Source organism: Trichosurus vulpecula, chromosome 9, assembly GCF_011100635.1.
Source record: "Trichosurus vulpecula isolate mTriVul1 chromosome 9, mTriVul1.pri, whole genome shotgun sequence".
Lineage (NCBI taxonomy): Eukaryota > Metazoa > Chordata > Mammalia > Diprotodontia > Phalangeridae > Trichosurus > Trichosurus vulpecula.
The window spans coordinates 58,278,800-58,300,061 of record NC_050581.1 but is presented as its reverse complement, the minus strand read 5'-3'; the positions used below and the strand labels follow the sequence as shown (position 1 = coordinate 58,300,061).

At 38.3% G+C, this 21,262-nt stretch overlaps 1 protein-coding gene across 1 annotated transcript in view; it reads right to left on the bottom strand.

The window, feature by feature from the left end:
• USP31 (ubiquitin specific peptidase 31) overlaps window positions 1-21,262 on the bottom strand; it is a 131,168-nt gene that overhangs the window by 37,277 nt on the left and 72,629 nt on the right. The window contains exons 7-9 of the mRNA XM_036738184.1: window positions 20,509-20,689; window positions 18,011-18,122; window positions 17,168-17,262 (exon numbers count right to left, since the gene is read on the bottom strand). Coding sequence (XP_036594079.1) covers window positions 17,168-17,262; window positions 18,011-18,122; window positions 20,509-20,689 — 388 coding nt within the window. The remainder of the gene's footprint in view (window positions 1-17,167; window positions 17,263-18,010; window positions 18,123-20,508; window positions 20,690-21,262) is intronic.

Here is a 21,262-nt window from a genome sequence, read left to right as displayed (position 1 = left end):
TGGAAAGACAACCACATTATTGGCAGAGTTGTGAATTGGTATCATTTTGGATAGCAGCACAGAATCATGCAAATAAAGTGACTGAAATGCCTATATCTTTTGACTCAAGAGATTCTATTGCTACGTACATAGGTAATTAGAGAGAGAGAAACAAACAAACAGATAGATAGATATCCACATTTCACATAAATTTTGCTTAATATTTCATTTTATCATTATTTTGTTTATGATTTTAATTGTATTTAACATTATAGCACCAATGCTAGGGGTAAAGGTGTGTGCATGTGTGTATACTTACGTACACAAACATACATGAACATATGCACACCTAGCAATGGTTCTATAAATATTGAAGTAAAAAATTAAAATAATAAAATTAAATATTAAATAAAATTAAAGTATCGCTTACAAATACATGCATATGTATGCATATGTGTCTGTGTGTACACGCGCGCGCACACACACACACACACACACACATATACCAAGGTGGTATGTGACAAAAAGAAAAGATATATATATATATATATATATATATATATATATATATATATATATATATATATATATGCCTGAAAGTGCAAGGCTGGTGATTTCGCACAACCATCCTTCACTTAAATCCAATTCACTTGCAAGTCATGGCATCACATTCTTGATGTCATGGTCCTCATTGAGATAGCAGTATTATTGTGGCAGCAAAGAACTGGAATCAAAGAACTGGGGGAATGGCTAATCATGGTATATCAATGTAATGGAATCTTACTGTGCTGGAAGAAATGAAAAATATGACAAATACAGATTAGCATGATAAGACTTAAATGAACTAATGCGAAATGAAAAAAACAGAGCCAGGAAAATAATATATACAATGACTACAAAAAAAGTTAAGTGGTAAAATAACCCCAAAACAACTGAACTGAATAAAACAAAATTATCAAGAACAAGCTTGATCTCAAAGATGACATGAGGAGACACTCCCACTCCCACCCCCATTCCTTTGAAGAGGCTAGGATCCACGAGTGTGGAATAGTGCATATAACATCAGATTTTTTAAATGTATTGATTGGTTTTGCTGATTTTTTAAGTCTTCTTTGAAAAAAATTATTTGTCATAAGAGATTGGTCTTTAGGAAGACATGAAGAAGAAAATGGGGGAAATCTAAATGATATAAAACAAAAGATATAAATAAGATGTTTTTTAAGTGTCTTGTGTTTTAAGCATTTTCTTTATGGTGGAAGAAATAAATAGCTGTTCTATGTCAGATATCTGCTTTGTACACTGTGTACCTCTTTTAGAATGGACTCTATTAATGCCTTTTAGGGAACAGGAGAGATAAGAAATTTTCCTAATAACTCCTGAATGAGTCTTAAAAGTCAGAGAATATGACAAAAGTGTGATTTCTCTTTTTTCCAGAGTCAAGGTCCCCAGAATCAAACCTAGGCTCACTGGAGCCCAGGGACTTTTATGGAATGGAATACCACCTGGCCCACAGGTGACATACTATTATTACCTCCATTTCATATGTGAGTGAGCTAGAAGGTGGGATTTGAACCTGTCTATATTACCTCCAAATCCAGAGGTCTTTCCACTATGCCGCACTGCCTCTTATCAAAGAACCTAGGCTCCCACCCATGCCTTAGAACTGAGCGATCAACAACATTTCTTCAACAAGAATTATTGACCACCTGCATTGTTCAGGTGCTGCACTAAGTGCTAATAGCTGGCTAATTCTTTCAAGTCAACCGGAAATAACTGGAGTGTTATCCAGGATTCCCTAATCATCTCAATATCTTTCAAAATGATATAAGCAAATCCAGTAAGTGTTCCTATATCCCTACATGGTCCAGAAAGTATGGGCCAATATCACCCCCTCCAAAAAAAAATTTATTATCCTCAAAATATTTGCGTGCCTTGCAATAATCACCTTGGGCATAACACTGAACCTTCCTAGGACTCAGTTTCATTATTTGTAAAATGACATTGTAATAGATGGACTCTGAAGTTCCTTCCAGTTCTAGATCTAGGATCCTATCAAGGAAATTACACAAACCTAGTCCTGGGGCAGAAATGTGAAATGTTAATTTTGTTTCAAATAATCTCATACTTTCCTTTCTTCACTTCTCTTCTACCTCCTGGTGCTCTCACAAAGCTCTCACAACGGCTCCTCCCCTTTGGAGAATAGGACAGGGTGGACCTAGCCAATTCAGACGCCCAAAGAAATGCTCTATACTCCAAAATCAGCTATTTTCCCTCAAGTGTAGACTTACCCCATACAAATTCCCTAAGTGCTACTGCAAGCTCCAAAATGAGCTATTTTCCCTCACCATAACCAAAACTCTTAAGCTCTTGGTGCAGCTGTTAAGGGGGGAAAAAATCTAATTAGATGACTTTACACTAAGGTATAAGTGCTCAGAAGCTCCTTAACTCTCCCAAATAGAGTTGTGTTTTTAAAAGTAAATACTTATTAACCCAAATAAATCTCTAATTGGAGGAATTTCAGACAGTATGACAAAGACCCATGGAAATTTTTAACGGTGTGGGTGGGGGAAGGAGGCAGCTGTGAAGTTGTGAGAACAAACACAGGGCTGGGAGTCAGCAGACTCAAGTTCTAGGGTGGGATGTGCCAGAAATGCATCATTTCACTGTGTGACTGTCACCAGTCTGGGCCTTAGTTTCTTCATCTGTTAAATGAGGGAATTATACTAAATGATCTGTGTTCCCTCCCTTTCATCTCTAACATCGAAACATTTCTTTGGGCAGGGAGCCAACACATAAATAGTATGGTGCTGCTTGGTGGTCCATTCTTTGAGCTAGCTTCCCTAAACTATCTTTCTTTTAACATTTTTCCTTCTGTATCTGAACCCAAAGAATCCCTAAAAGCTCCATTTTAGCTGGCATGAGAAGGAAAAGTAAGTTTAAGTACATGCCAGTTTTGACTGGTTTGTTTAAAATTGTGGAAGATAAATCCACTGGAAAATTTATATTGGATCACTTTTTAAATGGCATTAAAATGGCAGTGCCCCAAAATTGAACTTCAAATATATCTTTAGAGGTATACTGATTTTAACCAAAATCTTTCTAATACCATGACAAAACAAGCAAATGTGAAATGTGGTACAACTGTGTCACATATGCCATTTTTTTTGGTCAATTTGACTACAACATATCTATAGACATAGATATGAAGGAGATTTTAGAGTAGAGGTTCTTAAGCTTTTTTGCATCATGGCTTGCTTTAGGAGTCTGTTGAAGACTATAGGCCCCTTCTCAGAATAATATTTTTACATGAATAAAATAGGATTGCAAAGGAAACCAATTATAATGAATGTAGTTATAAAAGTGCTTTAAAAAAAAAATAGTTCATAGACCCTAGATTACGAATCCCTTCTTTCGAGGCTACCGAGTCCAATCTCATCATTTTACATATGAGGAAACTGAGACCCTGGGAAGTTTAGTGACTTGTTTGAGGTAACATCTGCAAGTAAGGGTTGGTGGCAGAATGTGAATCCATGTCTTCTAACTCCAGAGATATTACAAGTTCAACTATACAACAATACCTGACCTTCAAAAGATGTTAGAAATCAGGCTCTTGGTTACATAATAGTATTAGGCAGCAGTCTTTTTAGCATTGCTCTGTACCAAGAAGGATATCCAGAACTGAATCCAGGGGGCATGAGACAAAGTAGAGATATGACAATGGGGAAGGAGAAAGATTCAGATTCTCCATGAAATAACTAGGAAATTAACTAGGACAAAAGGAAATAAATAGGAAATTATGTAGGTAATAACCAGGCTATCAAAGACTTAAGAGCTGGGGTCAGAATTTGCTTTATTTATTTTGCACAAGAGAAAGTGGCTCCTACAAGTGGTCTTTGGGGAAATCTCCAGAGAGTCATTTTGTGAATAAAGATAAGATACACACACACATAGGAGAGGTAAATTTGGCTGGCTTAGAAGAGTACAAAACAGATTTTCAAAAATGTTTATAAGTGAGGTAATCAGAAGCTAATTATATTCAAGAGTGAGCATGAAAGACAGAAAGGGAAGAAAAGAAATCCTAGCCAAGTTACTTGCTCCCTCTGTTGACTTGGGCTCTCGACTCTGTTTCTCCCACTCTTAAAATGAGGAGATGAGACTAGATGACTGTAACAACAATGTTGCTTGCAGCTGCTGTGGGGATGTAAGGCCAATAACACCAGCACACAGGATGGCTGCTAGCACAGGTTCTTTGTCAACAATCTTACTTTAATCAAACACGTGTGTGTGGGTGTGTGTGTGTGTGTGTGTGTGTGTGTGTGTGTATAGATATATATATATATAGATATGTCATTCACTTAATTCAGGGGAAAAGTCAGCACCCTGAACTTCAGAGAAAATACAGAAATTACAAGCAGAAATTATATAAACAGAGAAATAAAGACCTACAGACAGGGCTTCTAACTGTCTGACCATAGCAATACATACATAGTTACCAGAGAGAGAAGCACCAACATCTGGGTTTTCCAAGGTGGGGCAGGGCGTTCCTTACTGGCTAAATCACCCAAACACTCTTCCCATGAGTAAGCCCCAAAGCACAATGCTAACCTCGGAGTACATATACACTTCTTCAGGGTCAGAGAGCATCACAACCCTTGTGATCCAGGCTCATGGGACTTAGGCTTCCATGGGTCTATTAATGGATGGGAAAGATCTTCCCATTAAGCAAAAATACATTAACAATACAATGATTTCTGAGGCCTTTTCCCACTCAAAAGCTATGTTGTATGTGCTTATTTCATTTTTATGAACAAACTCTGTTCAAACACTAGCTACTGCAAACATTAAGTATATCATCTTCACCTCAGACAAGTCTGCCCCAGAATGCTGCCTTCTCCTCATTTCCCAAATTAGAGAAAGACATTGCCTAATCTTAATAAATGATTTTTAACAAATTAAGAGATATTCAGCTCTATTCTTTTGACATTAAACTTATAAACCTAACTCTTCTAAAGTAAGTAGTTAACCAGAGTTTGGACTTTATGCCTAATTTAAACAATACATTATAACTAAAGTATAAAGTTCATTCTCCTACCTTTCAAATTATGTGATAATCAATTTATATGAAATGACAAAAAGCAGCTGAGAGAGAATTTTGGAAAAATCTACTTCCCACCAACTGAGAGAACAAAAAGTAACTATGCATAAGAGGAATGAAAAGGAAAAAAACACAAAATAAAGGGTCTAAGTAAGTTGTGAATTTAAAGATGCACCTGCCACCACCTTAACATCCATATGAACTTTCCACTCACACCAAACTGGCCAATTTATTATTCCTCAAACATGTCATGTGCATCCCCAACTTTGTGCCTTCAGTCACATCCTTTCTCACTTCACATCCTTCTCCATCTGGCTATGATAAATCCTACTCACCTTTCAAGGTCAGACAATACTAATAGCTAGCATTGATATAGTGCCATACATTACATAATCCTTCCAGCATAAAGGAAGAAAGTCCAATGGCATTACTTGTAGAACTGAAAGATGGGATGTCTCTGGACATCCATTTGCTTTCCTGAAATGTAAAGTGAAGAGGTGAGGCTAAGTGATCTCTGGAGTCCCTTCCTAGCTCTAAAAGTGTTCATCTGTGAGTCTATTGGGAAGATGCTAGGTTGGGAGTCAGGGAGTCAGGCACAAGTACTAAAAACATCTCATTGGTTCCTCACAACAACCCTGGGAAATAAGTGCTATCATTGTCCCCATTTTATTGTTAAGGAAACTAAGGCAAACAGAGGTTAAGTGACTTGCCCAAGGTCACACGGCTAGCAAGCATCTGAGGCTGGATTTGAACTCAGGTCTTCTTGATTCCAAATTAAGTCTCATCTCCACTACACCTTCCTTACTCCCTCTTCTCCCCTTCAAAAGTTCTTTTTATCATTTCTCCACAAATTCATGGTCACACAATTTAAAAGGTAGGTAGATAAAATGGACTCTCCCCAATACGAATAGCACAGCTCTAGGGCAGGAGTCCTGGCAGCTGAGGCATGGCAGATATTGTCTAGATTCCCATGCAATTTAATCACCCTGGAAACAACTGCTACCTTACCTAGTCCAACAGATTTCTGATAAGATTGTTTCTTGTCTATCTTCCCCTCACTCTGAAAATTAACCTATCAAAATAATAAATGAGAAGCTATTCACATCTGAACAGAACTTTAAGGTTTGCGAAGGGCTTTCCTCCAAACAACCCTGAAGGATGTAGGACCTCAAAGAGGCAAAAGAGTGCAAGAGAAAGAGCACTGGCTCTGAAGGTTTGGGGTTTTTTTTGTTGATTAGTCGTGCCTGACTCCTCGCAACCTCATTCAGGGTCTTCTTGGCAGAGATACTGGAATGGTTTGCCATTTCCTTCTCCAGCTTATTTTACAGATGGGGAAACTTGGGCAAACTGAGGTTAAGTGGCTTGCGCAGGGTCACACAGCTGGTAAGCATCTGAAGCCAAAATTTGAACTCATGTCCTCTTGACTCTAGGCCATCTATGCATTGCACCACCTAGCTGCCCTATTGGCTCTGAGTACCTGGGTTCAAATCCCACTTCTCACTCTCATTATCTACGCGACTCTGGGCAAGTCGCTTCCCTTCCACTGGGTCTCAGTTTCCTCATCTGTAAAATGAGAGGCCCTAGGGTCCCATTCAACTCTAGAGCTATACTTCTGGATACTAGCATTACCTACATTTTACAGATATTGAAAGTGAGGCTCAAAGAGGTTCAGTCATTTGCCCAATGTCACATAATTAATGTGTCAGAATTGGCATTTGAACCCTTGCTGCTGGGTCCCTCCTGACTCAATCAAAAAGGATTTATTTAGAACTACTTTCTGCCACCTACTATGCTAACTTAAGCACCAGAGAGAAAAAGAAAGAGAGAGAAAGAAAGGAAGGAAGGGGGGAGAAAGGGAGAGAAAGAGAAAAAGAGAGAGACAGAAAGAGAGAGAGAGACAAAGAAGGAAGGAAGGAATGAAAGGAAGGAAGCAAGGACGGAAGAAAGAAAAAAAAAGAAAGAAAGAAAGAAAGAAAGCAAGAAATAAAGAAAGATCGGAAGGAAGGAAGGAAGGAAGGATGGAGGGGATAGTCCCTTCCCTGGAGGAGTTCATATTATCATTGGGGAGACAACATGTTAAAAAAAATGCTATGTACAGAGTAGACAATGGGAGCTAATCTCAGCGAGGAAGGTACTATCAGCTCAGGGAACTAGGGAAGGCCTTCTGAAGAAGGTGGGCATTGAAATAAAGAGGCAGAAGTGAGAATGATTGTAGGTCCAGCATTCTTCACTCCCTCCCACTGCTTCTCTGAAAGCTGAAAGGGTCAAGTAACCTCCTTTGAAATTAGCTACCATCACTTGTATTTCAACTTGTTCCCATGAACCTATGACCTATCCAGAGAATTTTGTTCATAAAAAGAGAGACAAATCCAGATATTTAAACAGGAGTAACAGAGAGCCAGATTTACATCTTTTGAAAAGATACTAACTTTACAACTAACAGACAGACTACCAGTTGGCAATATTGCCTGATTAGAAAATGCTCGACAAACACCTGGGAATTTTCTTGTAATTCACCTAGCTATGAGTATACAGATACATCAGTGTTAATGCATTAGCTGCACAAGATAAGGCAAAAAGAGCTTTGTTGGTCACAGATGTCCTGACTTTATCCACAAGAAACAAAAGCACTGCAGTGTGTTAGCTCATCAGCTCCAATCCAGTGCTTCTTACCTGACCATGAGGTTGGCCTGTGTTTACAATGATACATTACATAACCCTTCCAGCATAAGGGAAGAGAGTCAGATGGCATTACTTACAAAACTGAAAAACGGGATGTCTCTGGGTCTTTGCTTCCCCCAAAGTGAAGAGATGAGGCTAAGTGATCTCTGGAGTCCCTTCCTAGCTCTGAAAGTGTTCTTCCATGAGTCTAAGTAGGAAGAAGATGCTGAGTTGGGAGTCAGGAAGCCACATCCCCTCACTGGTCTCCCTGTCTAATTTTTTCTCCTTCCAACCCATCCTACATATCCAAGTCAAATTAATCTTCCTAAACCATCATTCTCATTTTAAAACCTACTCAGAAGACTTCAGCGGCTCCCCATTGCCTCCAAGATCAAGTTCAAAGTCTTCAGTCAGGCATTCAAGATCCTTCACTACTTGGCTTCTATTTAATCCATCCAGTCTTACTGCCTGACACAAATGGTATCTTCCAGTATGGCCTACTCACTATCTAAGAATGTGACTTGTAAATTTCTATCACTTTGTGTTTATTCCTATTGTTTTTCCTGAATGTTCTTTTCCCTTTTTCCATTATTCGGTTCTTTTGCATCCTTCAAGGCCCAGCTCATCTCATATTCTCTATAAATCCTTTCCTCTTTTTTTTCTGTTTTCCCTTTGTTTATTTAATTATTTATTTTTGGCATTTGTTTTTCAAAATTTTGAGTTACAAATTCTCTCCCTCCCTTCTGCCCCTCCCCCACTCTTTGAGAAGGCAAGCAATATAGTTTCAATTATATATGTGAAGTCACGCAAAACATATTTCCCTATTAGCCATGTTGCAAAACAAAACAAAAGCAAGAAAAATGAAGAAGGTAAAAAACTTATGCTTCAATCTGCACTCAGAGTTCATCAGTTCTCTCTTTGGTGGTGGATAGCATTTTCCATCATGGGTCCTTTGGAATTGTATTGGATCACTGTATTGATCAAAGTAGCTAAGTCAGTCACAGCTAATCGTTGTCACAACATTGATGTTACTGTGCACAATGTCCTCTTGGTTCTGCTCATTTCACATTGCATCAATTCACATAATTCTTTCCAAGTTTTTCTGAAACCAACCTGATTGTCATTTCTTATAGCATAATACTATTTCGTTATAATATTATACAACAACTTGGTCAGCCATTCTCCAGCCAATTTCCAATTCATTGACACTACAAAAAGAGCTGCTATAAATATTTTTTGTACATATAGGTCCTTTTCCCTTTTCTTTGATTTTTTTGGGGATACAGATCTAGTGTGGCATTGCTGGCTCAAAGGGTACATACACAGTTTTACAGCCCTTTGGGCACAGTTCCAAATTGCTCTCCAAAATGGGTGGAACATTTCACAACTCCACCAACAGTGTATTGGTGTCCCTACTGAAGGGCAGGGGTGCCTTCTGACAAACATTTATTCAATCTATCAACTAAGCCTTACAGTACTACAGTGTTCCACATTCATAGAGACCTACCTCTTCTAAAAAGAGAGGGAGATAGATTTTTTATCTTTTGGGGGGTCAACCATGGCTATCAGAATTACAACGTATTTTGTCCTAATTTTTTTTTGTTCTTTTCATTTATATTGTTGTAGAGTCAATGTGCATATTGTTTTCCCATTTGGGTTTTTTTTTTTAACTTTGCATCAGTTCATATAAAGCCTTGCCATTCTTCTTTAAATTTCTCATATTAATTGTATCTAGAAAAGGATAATCACTATGATGAGAAGATTGGAAACTATGTCATACATGAATCAGTTGAAGTAATTAGGGATAGTTAGCCTGAAGAAGACTTGAGTAGCATGATAGCTATCTGCAAGTAATGAGATAACATAAAGTAGTCCTCAGGGCAGAGCCAAAATAGCATCCCGAAGCAGGCATTTGCTTAAGCTCTCCCCTAAATCCCTCCAAACACCTGTAAAAAATGGCTCTGAACAAATTCTAGAGCTGTGGAACTCATGAAATAGCAGAGGGAAGCAGGTCTCCAGCCCAGGACAGCCTGGATGGTCACTGGGAAGGGTCTCTACCTCACAGTGCTGGGAGCAGAGCCCAGCCCAGTCTGGGACCAGACCAGGAGTCAGTTGGAGCAGGCCTGAGGGCCATGAATCACTGAGCTGTGGCAGTTACCAGACTTCTCAAACCACAAACATCAAAGACAACAGAGCAAGTTAGTGGGAAAACTGCTGGATCAGGGGAAGAGGAGGTCCAGCACCATCCCTTGGGGCAGTGGAGTTAGTGCTGTGGCTCAGCAGCAGTAGGAAGTTCCTGCAGCTGCTTCCACAGCTCCAGCTGTGGCTGCTTCCGGAGTGCCTGGCTCACACGGTGGGAGGAATCAAGCAGTGAATCAGAGCAGGAGTACACGAAGCATTTTGCTGGTACAGAGGCAGGTTCTCTTGCTTTGCCCCACTTGGATCTGGGTCTCGGTCCTGGTTGGTGGTTCTTGGAGAAGGAGGAGGGCTGCTATGGCAGAGCTTGCAGTGACAGTGGAGTAGAAGTAGCTCTGAAAACAGCAGCACAGCCCCTAAGCCTTGGGACAAAGAACTCTCTACTCTACAAGCAGTCATACCCAGACAAAAAGCTCAAGGGTCAAGTAGCTGGCTAGGAACATGAACAGGCAGTGAAAAAAAGACACAGACTATTGAATCTTTTTTTTGGTGACAAAGAAGATCAAAACATACAGCCAGAAGAAGTCAACAAAGTCAAAAAGCCTCCAAGAAAAATATGAATTGGTCTCAGGCCATGGAAGACCTCAAAGAGGATTTGGAAAAGCAAGTAAGAGAAGTAGAGGAAAAATTGGGAAGAGAAACAAGAGTGATGCAAGAAAACCATGAAAAACAAGTCAACGACTTGCTAAAGGAGACCTAAAAAAATAATGAAGAAAATAACCCTTAAAAAATAGACTAAACCAAAATGGCAAAAGAGCTGCAAAAAGCCAATGAGGAGAAGAATGCCTTAAAAGGCAGAAATAGCCAAATGAAAAGAAGTCCATAAGACCACTGAAGAAAATACCACCTTAAAAATTATAATGGAGCAAGTGGAAGCTAGTGACTTTATGAGAAATCAAGGTATTATAAAACAGAACCAAAGTAATGAAAAAATGGAAGACAAAGTGAAATATCTCATTGGAAAAACCATTGACCTGGAAAATAGATCCAGGAGAGATAACTTTCAAAGAGCCTAGATATCATCTTTCAAGAAATTATCAAGGAGAACTGCACAGATATTCTAGAACCAGAGGGTAAAATAGAAATTGAAAGAATCCACACATCACCTCTTGAAAAAGATCCCAAAAAGAAAACTCCTAGGAATATTGTTGCCAAATTCCAGAGTTCCCAGGTCAAGGAGAAAATACTGCAAGCAGCCAGAAAGAAACTATTTGAGTATTGTGGAAACACAATCAGGATAACACAAGATCTAGCACCTTCTACATTAAGGGACCAAAGGGCTTAGAATATGATATACTGGAGGTCAAAGGAGCTGGGATTAAAACCAAGAATCACCTACCCAGCAAAACTGAGTATAATGCTCCAAGGTAAAATGTGGACTTTCAATAAAATAGAGGACTTCCAAGTTTTCTCAGTGAAAAGACTAGAGCTGAATAGAAATTTTGGCTTTCAAACACAAGAATCAAGAGAAGCATGAAAAGGTAAACAAGAAAGAGAAATCGTAAGAGACTTACTAAAGTTGAACTGTTTTGTTTACATTCCTACATGGAAAGATGATGTGTGTAATTCATGAGACTTTTCTCAATATTAGGATAGTTGAAGGGAATATACATATATATAGACAGAGGGCACAGGGTGAGTTGAATATGAAAGGATGATATCTAAAAAAATAAAATAAAATTAAGAGGTGAGAGAGGAATATATTGAGAGAGGGAGAAAGGGAGAGATAGAATGGGGTAAATTATCTCACATAAGAGTGGCAAGAGAAAGCAGTTCTGTTGGAAGGGAAGAGGGGGCAAGTGAGGGGGAATGAGTGATTCTAGCTCTCATTGGATTTGACTTGAGGAGGAAATAACATACACACTCATTTGGGTATCTTCCCCACAGCAAAGTAAGGGAAAGCGACTAAAAATAGGGGGGATGATAGAAGGGAAGGCAGATATGGGGAGGAGGTAATCAAAAGCAAAGACTTTTGAAAAGGGACAGGGCCAAGGGAGAAAACTGAATAAAGAGGGACAGGATAGGACGGAGGCAAATATAGTGAGTCTTTCACAACATGAGTATTGTGGAAGTGTTTTGTATAATGATACACGTGTGACCTATGTTGAATTGCTTGCCTTCTTAGGGAGGGTAGGTGGGAAGGGAAGAAGGGAAAGAATTTGGAACTCAAAGTTTCAAAAGCAGATGCTCAAAAAAAAAGTTGTTTTTGCATACAACTGGGAAATAAGATATATAGGGAATGGGGCAAAGAAATCTATCTTGCCCTACAAGAAAGTAAGGGGAAAGGGGATGGGGGGGAGTGGGGTGAGAGAAGGGAGCACTGACTGGGGAACAGGGCAATCAGAATATAAGCCATCTTGGAGTGGGGGGAGGGTGGAAATGGGGAGAAAATTTGTAACTCAAAATCTTATGGAAATCAATGTTGAAAACTAAAATATTAAATAATAAAATATGAAAAATTTTAAAAATAAAATAAAAAATAAAGTAGTCCTCAAGCCTTAAAGTACTCTATGCTATTATCACTGTTGTTATTAATAATCATATAGAACAATCACATTTTTTCTGCTTGGCTCCAAAACAGATTTTAAAGCAATGAGTAAAAGATGCCAAAAAGAATATTTCAGTTCAATTTGAGCAAAGCTTCCCAACACTTGTGTTGTCCAAAAGTGGACCAGATGCCCATCACTGAAGGTCAGAAAATGGAAATCAAATAGGTCACTTGTTAGGGATCTTGTAAAGAGGATTCCTGTTCAGATGTAGGCTGGATCAGAAGATTTCTTGGGTGCCTTCCAACTGAGAGAACAGCCCTACTACTGGCAGCCCAAGTTGGTAGGAGCAGAGGTGTCCATGTGTGCAGACCTGGAGGGTCCTTAAAACGTGTGTAAACCCTTTGCAAACCACTCTAATCTACTAGAACTTCTCTCTCCCCTTACCATTACTTTCTGTACCATTCAACAGTTATTTATCATGTCCTGCTTTTTATTTTGCCAACTGTCTTTTCACAAGTCTAGTCTCTCCATCATAATTGGGAGTTTCTTAAGGGCATGTATCGTGTGTCTTATACTTTTTTGCATGCTCAACAACACTCAGGGTAGTGACTAGTATGCAGAAGGTCTAACACACTCTTGGAATTTAAGATTAAAAAAAAAACACTCCCAACAGAAGGAATACAATTGTAACACCATTATGATCTTCGTGCAATTTTTAAGCCCTAATCTGCTGAATATTTTCAACACAGTTTACAGGAAGATTTTTTTTCCCATACTACACTTCTTGATTTTTATATTGGATGTTAACAGGATAATGAAGGTTAGACTATGTAAATTCACTTTAGCCAGCCAATCAGAAAGCATTTATGAAATGCTTACTATATGTCACGCATTAGCTATGGGGACACAAAGAAAAAGCCAAAAAAGGTCCCTGCCCTCAAGGAGCTCATACATTAACACAGAAAATAACATGTAAATAATTATGTACAAACCTGATATATACTTGGAAGGTAAAGGCACTGGCAATCAGAAGGAACTAGGAAAGGCCTTCTGCAGAAGGTGTGATATGAACTAATTCTTAAAAGAAATGACAGAAACTAAGAAGAGAATATATGAAGTAGATATATGTCCATGTGTGTATTGTATATGTATGCATGTATGTATGCTTATAGATATAGAGGCAGATGTAGCACAGTGGATAGAGCACCAGGCCTGGAGTCAAGAAGACTCATCTTCAAATCTGGCCTCAGACACTTACTAGCTATGTGACCTTGAGCGAGTCACTTAACCTTGTTCGTCTCAGTTCCTTATCTATAAAAATGAGCTAGAGAAGGACATGACAAAGCACTCCAGTATTTTTGCAAGAAAACCCCAAATGGGGTCATGAAGAGTCGGACACAACTGAAAAATGACTTAAAAAAATACACACACATACATATCTATATATGTAGATAGAGATATAGATATATGTCAGGAAATCACCTGCATAGAAATGACAATTGAACCTATAGAAGCTGGTGGCTCACCAAGTAAGGTCGTATAGACAGAAAAGAGAAGGTGAAATCCACTGTTCATGGATGTGACATGGATGAGGAAATAGCAAAGACTGAGATGGAACTGTCCAAAAAAACAGGAGGAAAACCAGAAGAGAACAGTGTCACAAAAACTAAAGAGGAAAAAATATCCAGGAGGGATCCAGGTGAGCAGTGTCAAATACAGCAAAGAAGTTAAGAAGAATGTTATAAAACAAGGGATACATGTACTCACAGGGACACTATTTTCTTTCTTTTCTATTTATTTTTTAAATATGTTTTATTGATGCCCTTTTTATATCACAGTCTATTTTATATCACAATCTATTTCAGAAATATGCCCCCTCCAGCTTCCCCCAAATTTAACCCTCCCTTCTGGCAAAGAAAAAGTTTAACCAAAGCATTCAATATGGTGACCATATCTAACAATGCATACAATATTCTGCCCTAGTAGTTCCTTACCCCTCTGTTGAGATAAGAAAAGTGTATTCTATTATTTCTTCTCTAGGAATTATTTTTCACATACCCTTTGACCCAGTGATATCACTACTTGGGGGGGAGGCGGCATCTCCAGGCAACCGGTTTTGTATCTTGCCACTGAACGCAGATGGCTCAGGAGGAGAAAGTGAGGCTGGTGACTGTCCCCTCCCTACCATACCTTCCCCTTCCTTCCCCTCTCATTGACTGGCCAACAATAGGTCCCAGCTCAAGCCCCACTTAGCTGTCATTGCTTGGTCCAGGACTGGCTCAGAATAAAAGTAAATAGCAATTGTTTCTGTTTTGGCCAGAAACCCTGAGGGTCTTCCCCTCCCAGACTGATTTTTTTTTTTAACTAGGTAAAAGAGGCCATTTTTTGTCTCATTTCTTACCTAGCTTAATCCCTGAATGGGTGTTGCCTCAGTCAAATTGAAACCTGGAAAAGACATTAGCTTAAAAAGGCCAAAGTTTCCCACTGCATCTGGGGACATCTCCATTTGTCCTGATGTATATCTTGTCACTGGATCCAGATGGCTCTGGGAGGAGAGAGCAAGGCTGGTGACTTTGCACAGCCCTCCCTCACTTAAATCCAATTCACTTGCAAGTCATGGCATCACTTTCCTGATACCATGGTTCTCTGAGAACAAAGGACAAACAACAACATCACAGCTAAAGCTATACCTCCAAAGAGATCAAAGAAAGAGGAAAAGGACTCATATGTACATTATATTAGCTCTTTTTATGATGGCAAAGAATTGGAAATGGAGGAGACATCCATCAATGGAGGAATAGCTGAAAAGGTTATGGTATATGCATGTGATGAAATGCCACTGGGCTGAAAAAAAAAAAAGATGAAGAGGATGCTTCTAAAGAAAGCTGAGATTTGCATGAACTGATGCAGAGTGAAGTACGTATAACTAGAAGAACAGTTTATACGATAATTGCAATATTGTAAAGACAAACAATCTTAAAGACTCAGGAACTCTGGTTAACACAATAAGTAACAACAATTTCAGAGGATGCAAGATGAAACATGCTACCCACCTCCTGACACAGAGGTGATGAAAACAGTACAGACTGAGACATAGTGGGGGGTGGGAAGGATATGTCCAAAGCAGTAATTTGTTTTGCCTTTGACTCTACATGTTTGTAACAAAGAGTTTGTTTTTCTAGCTTTCTCAAAAGGGTGAGGGAGATGGAAGGAAGAGAATTCAGATCTGAAAATAAAATAAAATTTAATTTTTTTTAATTAAAAAAATACAAGTAACTAAATTCATTTTGTCCTTCCCTTTTTTGATTCCATAGCACCAACACTGCCAGAAATTCTTCCATTCTATTTTTGTGTTTACCTCATATCCTAAGGCATAAAAATGAGTAAAAAACAGAGTATTAATTCTATTTTAAGGGGTAGCAGAACAAAAGACACTTATGTCACCAAATGATATTTTTAGAAAGTATAATTTTTAATTTATTCTTTTTTCATTCTAACACAGAACCCAAGTATAGAAAAGCCAAGTAACAGTTTCAACAGCAAGAACATTAAGCAGCCAGGAGTTGTGTTTTTTTTTCCTTCAAATTGTTTATGTCTTTATCTAGCTTTAAGGGAATTTTGTATGCAGTGAGGTCGGTGACTCAAATCTTTATACAATTATCATAGTAAGTATCCTGATTCAATGCAAAGACTGCTAGAGTTGAAGTCAGTTCAAATTTTAGCTCTACCATTTAATTACCAATATGACCCTAAGCAAGTCATTCATCGTCTTAGTTTCCTCATCCTTAAAATTAGGAGGTTGAATTAGGTGACTTACAAGGTCCCTTTCCAGGTGCCAGGGTGATATTTAGGAATATCTTTAGGAAGAACAGGTCTAACTATAAAACCTCCCTGCTCAGAAAGTTCCAGTTGGCTCCCTGATTGCTTCTGGGATAAAATATAACCTCCTCTATTTGACTCTTTCCCATGTGACTGCTTTTCCAGATTTCTTGAACATTACTCCCCTTCTTCCACTCCATGCTCCAGCCTAACTGGCCTCAAGAAAACATGTCATTCCTATCTCTTATCTCCAGCTATGCTTTTGTAAATGTTAGCCCTCATGCATAACATTTACTCCTTCTTCATTTCTGTCTTTTAGAATACCCTGCTCCCTCCAAAGTTAAGCTTAAACATCACCTCCTACATGAACTTCACCTGAGTGCCTCCCCAGGTGCTAGTCTCCCCCTCCACCCAATTACTTAATATATACATACATATGTATATATGTGTGAATGTTTATGTAGTTTTTCTATCTTGTATGTAGCTTGCTTTGTATATATATTTTTTGCATGGTATCTTCCCCCATTTATAGTAACATAAACTCCTCGAGGGCAAGGTCTATCTTTTGCTTCTCTTTGTATCCCCAGCACTTAGCACAGTGCCTGGAACATAAAAGGCACCTAACAAATGAATGCATAAGTAATGCAAACTCTAAATCTATGATCCATAGACACATTGTTACTATTGTTATTTACCAAAATATCTAGCACAAAACAACCGTGAAATTAATAGAGAAAATGTCGAATGACTCTCATTCTCATTCCAGAAATGTGCTGTGTAAGCTAAGAAAACTTTCAATTCCAGTGCTGATCTAGAGTACCTACCACTAATGAGGAATGTCTAACAGATATCTGTCTAATCCCAGGTATACAGGCATGTTAAAAGTTCACTCAGCCAATGAATGAGGTCAGGAAAGATGTGGTTTTACCTTTCCACAGTTGGGTGGCACAGGGGTTGCTCCTCTTGTGGTAGCAAGTATGTTATTCCCACAACACTGACAACACGCAAACTAAATGGACACACCTATTTTGAACATAAGAATTAGGTTAGGTAGGATGCCTAGCCCAAGTGCATTCCTGCAGTAATTTAATATAATCAAATTTACAGAATGGATAAAAGATCACTTTGTCAAGGAATCACTAAAGGAGTGAATTCCTCTTAAGTGCTTTAAGGACTTTACTAAAAAAAAAAAATCTTCATTTATTTGAAATACAAGTTCATTTCCTAAGTATCTAACTAATATCATTTACATAAAGCCAAGTACTCTTGGTACATCATTTTAAGCTCATTGATATTTCTGTATTTGTTTTCTTTGTTAAGATTAGGAGATCAAAATGTAAGTAAGTTGTGGTTGGGTTTTTCTTTGTTTGTGTTTAAGCAAAGAACTGCTGATGCTTAAAGACTGTGAGGGTAAGACATAAAAGTTCTACCAAGCTTTCTCAGTGTTGAGCTTCATTAACAGCGGTTCATATTATTATAGTATTTTAAGGTTTATGATGTGCTTATTAGAAAAGTGTTATAATAAAATGTCTGGCAAGTCAAAGGAAATCCTTCAATGGCCATTTCCTTTAGTAGGAAAGATACAACCCAAGAAGGACTGAAAATCTGAACAAGTCCAACTTAGCTAAGTTACATTTCATCAAGTCTTCTCTATGCTAGAGCCTAGTTTCCTGCTCTTGTGAGAAAGAACTTGGAATTTTAAAGTCACTTTTAATAACTCACTTTCTTTACCAAGTATACAAAAACATGAAAACTAAAATGTTTTACTCACCTGGATACAAACTGTGGGTCTCAAAAAATACTGCATCTTCTCCAAAATCTCCTTCTGCAAGAGATCCCATGCTATTGTCTTCTCTAAATGTAGCACAAAGGGTTGTCCAAATCTAAGGAAAAATAAAACGTTTTTTATTTGGCAACTGGAACCTTAATACTACAGCTCTTACTGTATTCCTACCATGAGTAAGTCATTTAAGTCACTGAACTTTGAATTTCCTCGTACGTAAAGTGCCCATAATATGTAAACCATATAACTCACAAAGTTATTGAAAGGAAAACATTGTATAAAACCTCAAATGCTATATAAGTGAAGTATTATTTTATTAGACATAGGTAATTATCTGGAATCCGAATAGGACTCTTGTTAGGGCAGGTCTTAAATTTGAAATGAAACTAGAAAATTCAACATAAATTACAACACTCCCTGCTCCACAGCTTCAGTAGCATGAGAACAGCAGAAAGAAGAGTTTCCATTTTTAGTTAACATATAACAACTGATAGGCAAGAACGGCATTTTGGGACTGCCACGGCAAAGCAGAGACAGGGTCAGGAAGGAAAGACCAAGACCAGATGCTTGCCTTGTTAAGCAGTTGGGCAAACAAGAAGATTGAACACCAGAGAAGCAGACAGGGATCCCAAAGAATAAATTAAGTACGGTGGGGTCAGGCAGACAAGAGGTCATGTCTTTGGAAAACAGCTAAGACAGGATGAAAAGGAAGGCAGAGTCCATATTCCAGGGAGTCAGAGTCAATAAGAAGAACATGGTAAAAAGGAGCTCACTGAATTTAGAGTAAAGACAATCTACCTGTTAGGCAAGACATACTCTAAGCCCCAAATGTCAATCATAACTAGATGCTTAAATGTGAACACCTCTAATTCCGTAGGAAAGGTGAATTCTCTTCTAAGGTTCTAAGGGCTAGAATAGGGGTTAATATGGGATCAGTAAACTCTTTTTAATTTTTTTATAACTTTATTTCAATATAACTGGTTTCCTTGGTAATCCTATGTACTTTATTTTATGCATTTAAAAGCACTATTCTGAGAAGGGGTCCATCCACCACACACCCACACACACACACCCACACCCACACCCACACCCACACCCACAAATGTTACAACCTCTGTTCTAGAGGTTTGTAGGAGTAGGTATGTTCCAAAGGCTCTACTAGTAAATAGGGGCATTTCTAGTTCTCCTCTGAGACCAGCATATACTAAAAATAATAATCCAGCAGTGTAGAGGGAGGAGTTTACGATGCTACAACCTTGTCCCAGAGAGGAATGAGAAGGGATAAAAGGGAAAACCCAATAGATATTGACTGAGTTAGGATCTAGCTGTCTGAAGTTTCCCAAGGTAGAATATGCAGCCCTTTGTTTATTTGCTCAGACAACTATGCAATCAGATTAACAAGTACGAAGCAAAACAACAAAGATTTCAATCAGAGTAGTACAAATAGAAGACTGCTATAAAAAAATTTTTAAATAATTCACTTCAGTTTGAGACTGCTGAGTTAAGGAGCACAAGCTAAAAGGTAACAAGAAAAAAATCTAATAAATAACATCTCTGTTTTATCTAGATCATGTTTAGGAAAGAGATGATGGATCCAGTGATGCTTAAGGGATAACCAGACATTGTCCCTCCCTAAGTAAATTAAGACAGTTTTTCTTTTGGTCTTTTCAGCTCCCAGTTCAAACAGTCTATCACGTATAGTTAACTGACTACTCCAATTCATGATAGCAGAGACCATTACAGGGCTTAGTATGGCAGGTGCAAATAATAACTGATACAAGAGGTGAGGGATAAAGGACTGAGGAGAAATTTATAAACCATCAGAGTGGGAAGGGACATTATATAGCATATGGTACATCCCCCTCATTCTACAAATAATAACACAGAAGTCAGTGACAAAAGCCAAACATAGGCTATCTCATTGGATAGCCCACTGCTATCCATTGGCTCTTTCCAGCCAATCCAAAATTTCTGGAATACTTGTGTGCAAGACTAAGTACGGTTGGTGAGGGTTCAGAGGGATATTAAAAGGAGTATGACACAATCGTAGCCCTTACGGAGCTTACAACCTAATAGAAAAAATAAGATAGGTAGGCAAATAATTGTGATATGAACTGAGTATGAAATAAGTGCCTTAAGAGAAAGGAATCTTATGGGAATTCACAATAGAGTAATTAGCAGCAGGACAAAGATCAACTGTCACAATAAAATATTTCTATGCAAAAGAACAAAAACCAAAAATCTAGTTTATCTGTTGTGGTTGGAATTCTATGTCTCCACATGGCATACATGTAAACATATGTCCTAAGTCATTCTAGGTGTCAAAACAGATTATACCCTGGCACATACAGCAAGCAATCTTTATCTCCCTGGTGCCTTGTTAGATGGAAGCATACTTAGACCAAAAGGACTTTATAAAAATTGAAATTGAAAAAAATTTTAAAAATTACAATTGGATAAGTCATTAAGAAATAGACTTGTTTTACCTTTTCCCCTGCTGCCCAGTGCATGCTCTATTACACACAAGCAGAACAATCTTGTCATTTCCTGTTCTTGTGGAGGGCAGTTCTGGTTTCCCTTGTTTTGTGGCTGTCTGTGCATGAGAAGATATTCTGTGGTGGTCACTGCCAAACTTCAAGCTGTTCAGGTTGTTGCTTAGATGCATTCCTGAAGTAGAATAAGAACAGGTCATTTTTCTCTCACTTTGGCATTCGTTTTTATTCCAGACATGACTTAGGAATTTTACCTAATAACGGAACCAAAGGCCACTGTTGCAACACATTTTTTAGAAAAATGTTTTTTTTCAATTTGGAACTATGCCCACAGGGCTATGAAACTGTGCACACCCTTTGATCTACCAATACTACTACTAGGCCTGTATCCCAAAGAGACAGAAGAAAATGGAAAAGGATGTATATGTACAAAAATATTTACAGCAACTCTTTTTGGTGGCAAAGAACTGGAAATTGAGAGGATGCCCATTAAATGGGGAATGACTGAATAAGTTGTGATATATGATTGTGATGGAATACTATTGTGCAATAAGAAATGACACACAGGATGGTTTCAGAAAAACCTGGGAAGACTTGTTTGAACTGATGCAAAAGTGTATAGAACCAGGAGAATACTGTACACAGTAACAGCAATATTGTAACAATAATCAACTGGGAAAAACTTAGCTGCTCTAAACAAGACAATTCCAAAGGATCCATGATGAAAAATGCTACCCACCTCCAGAGA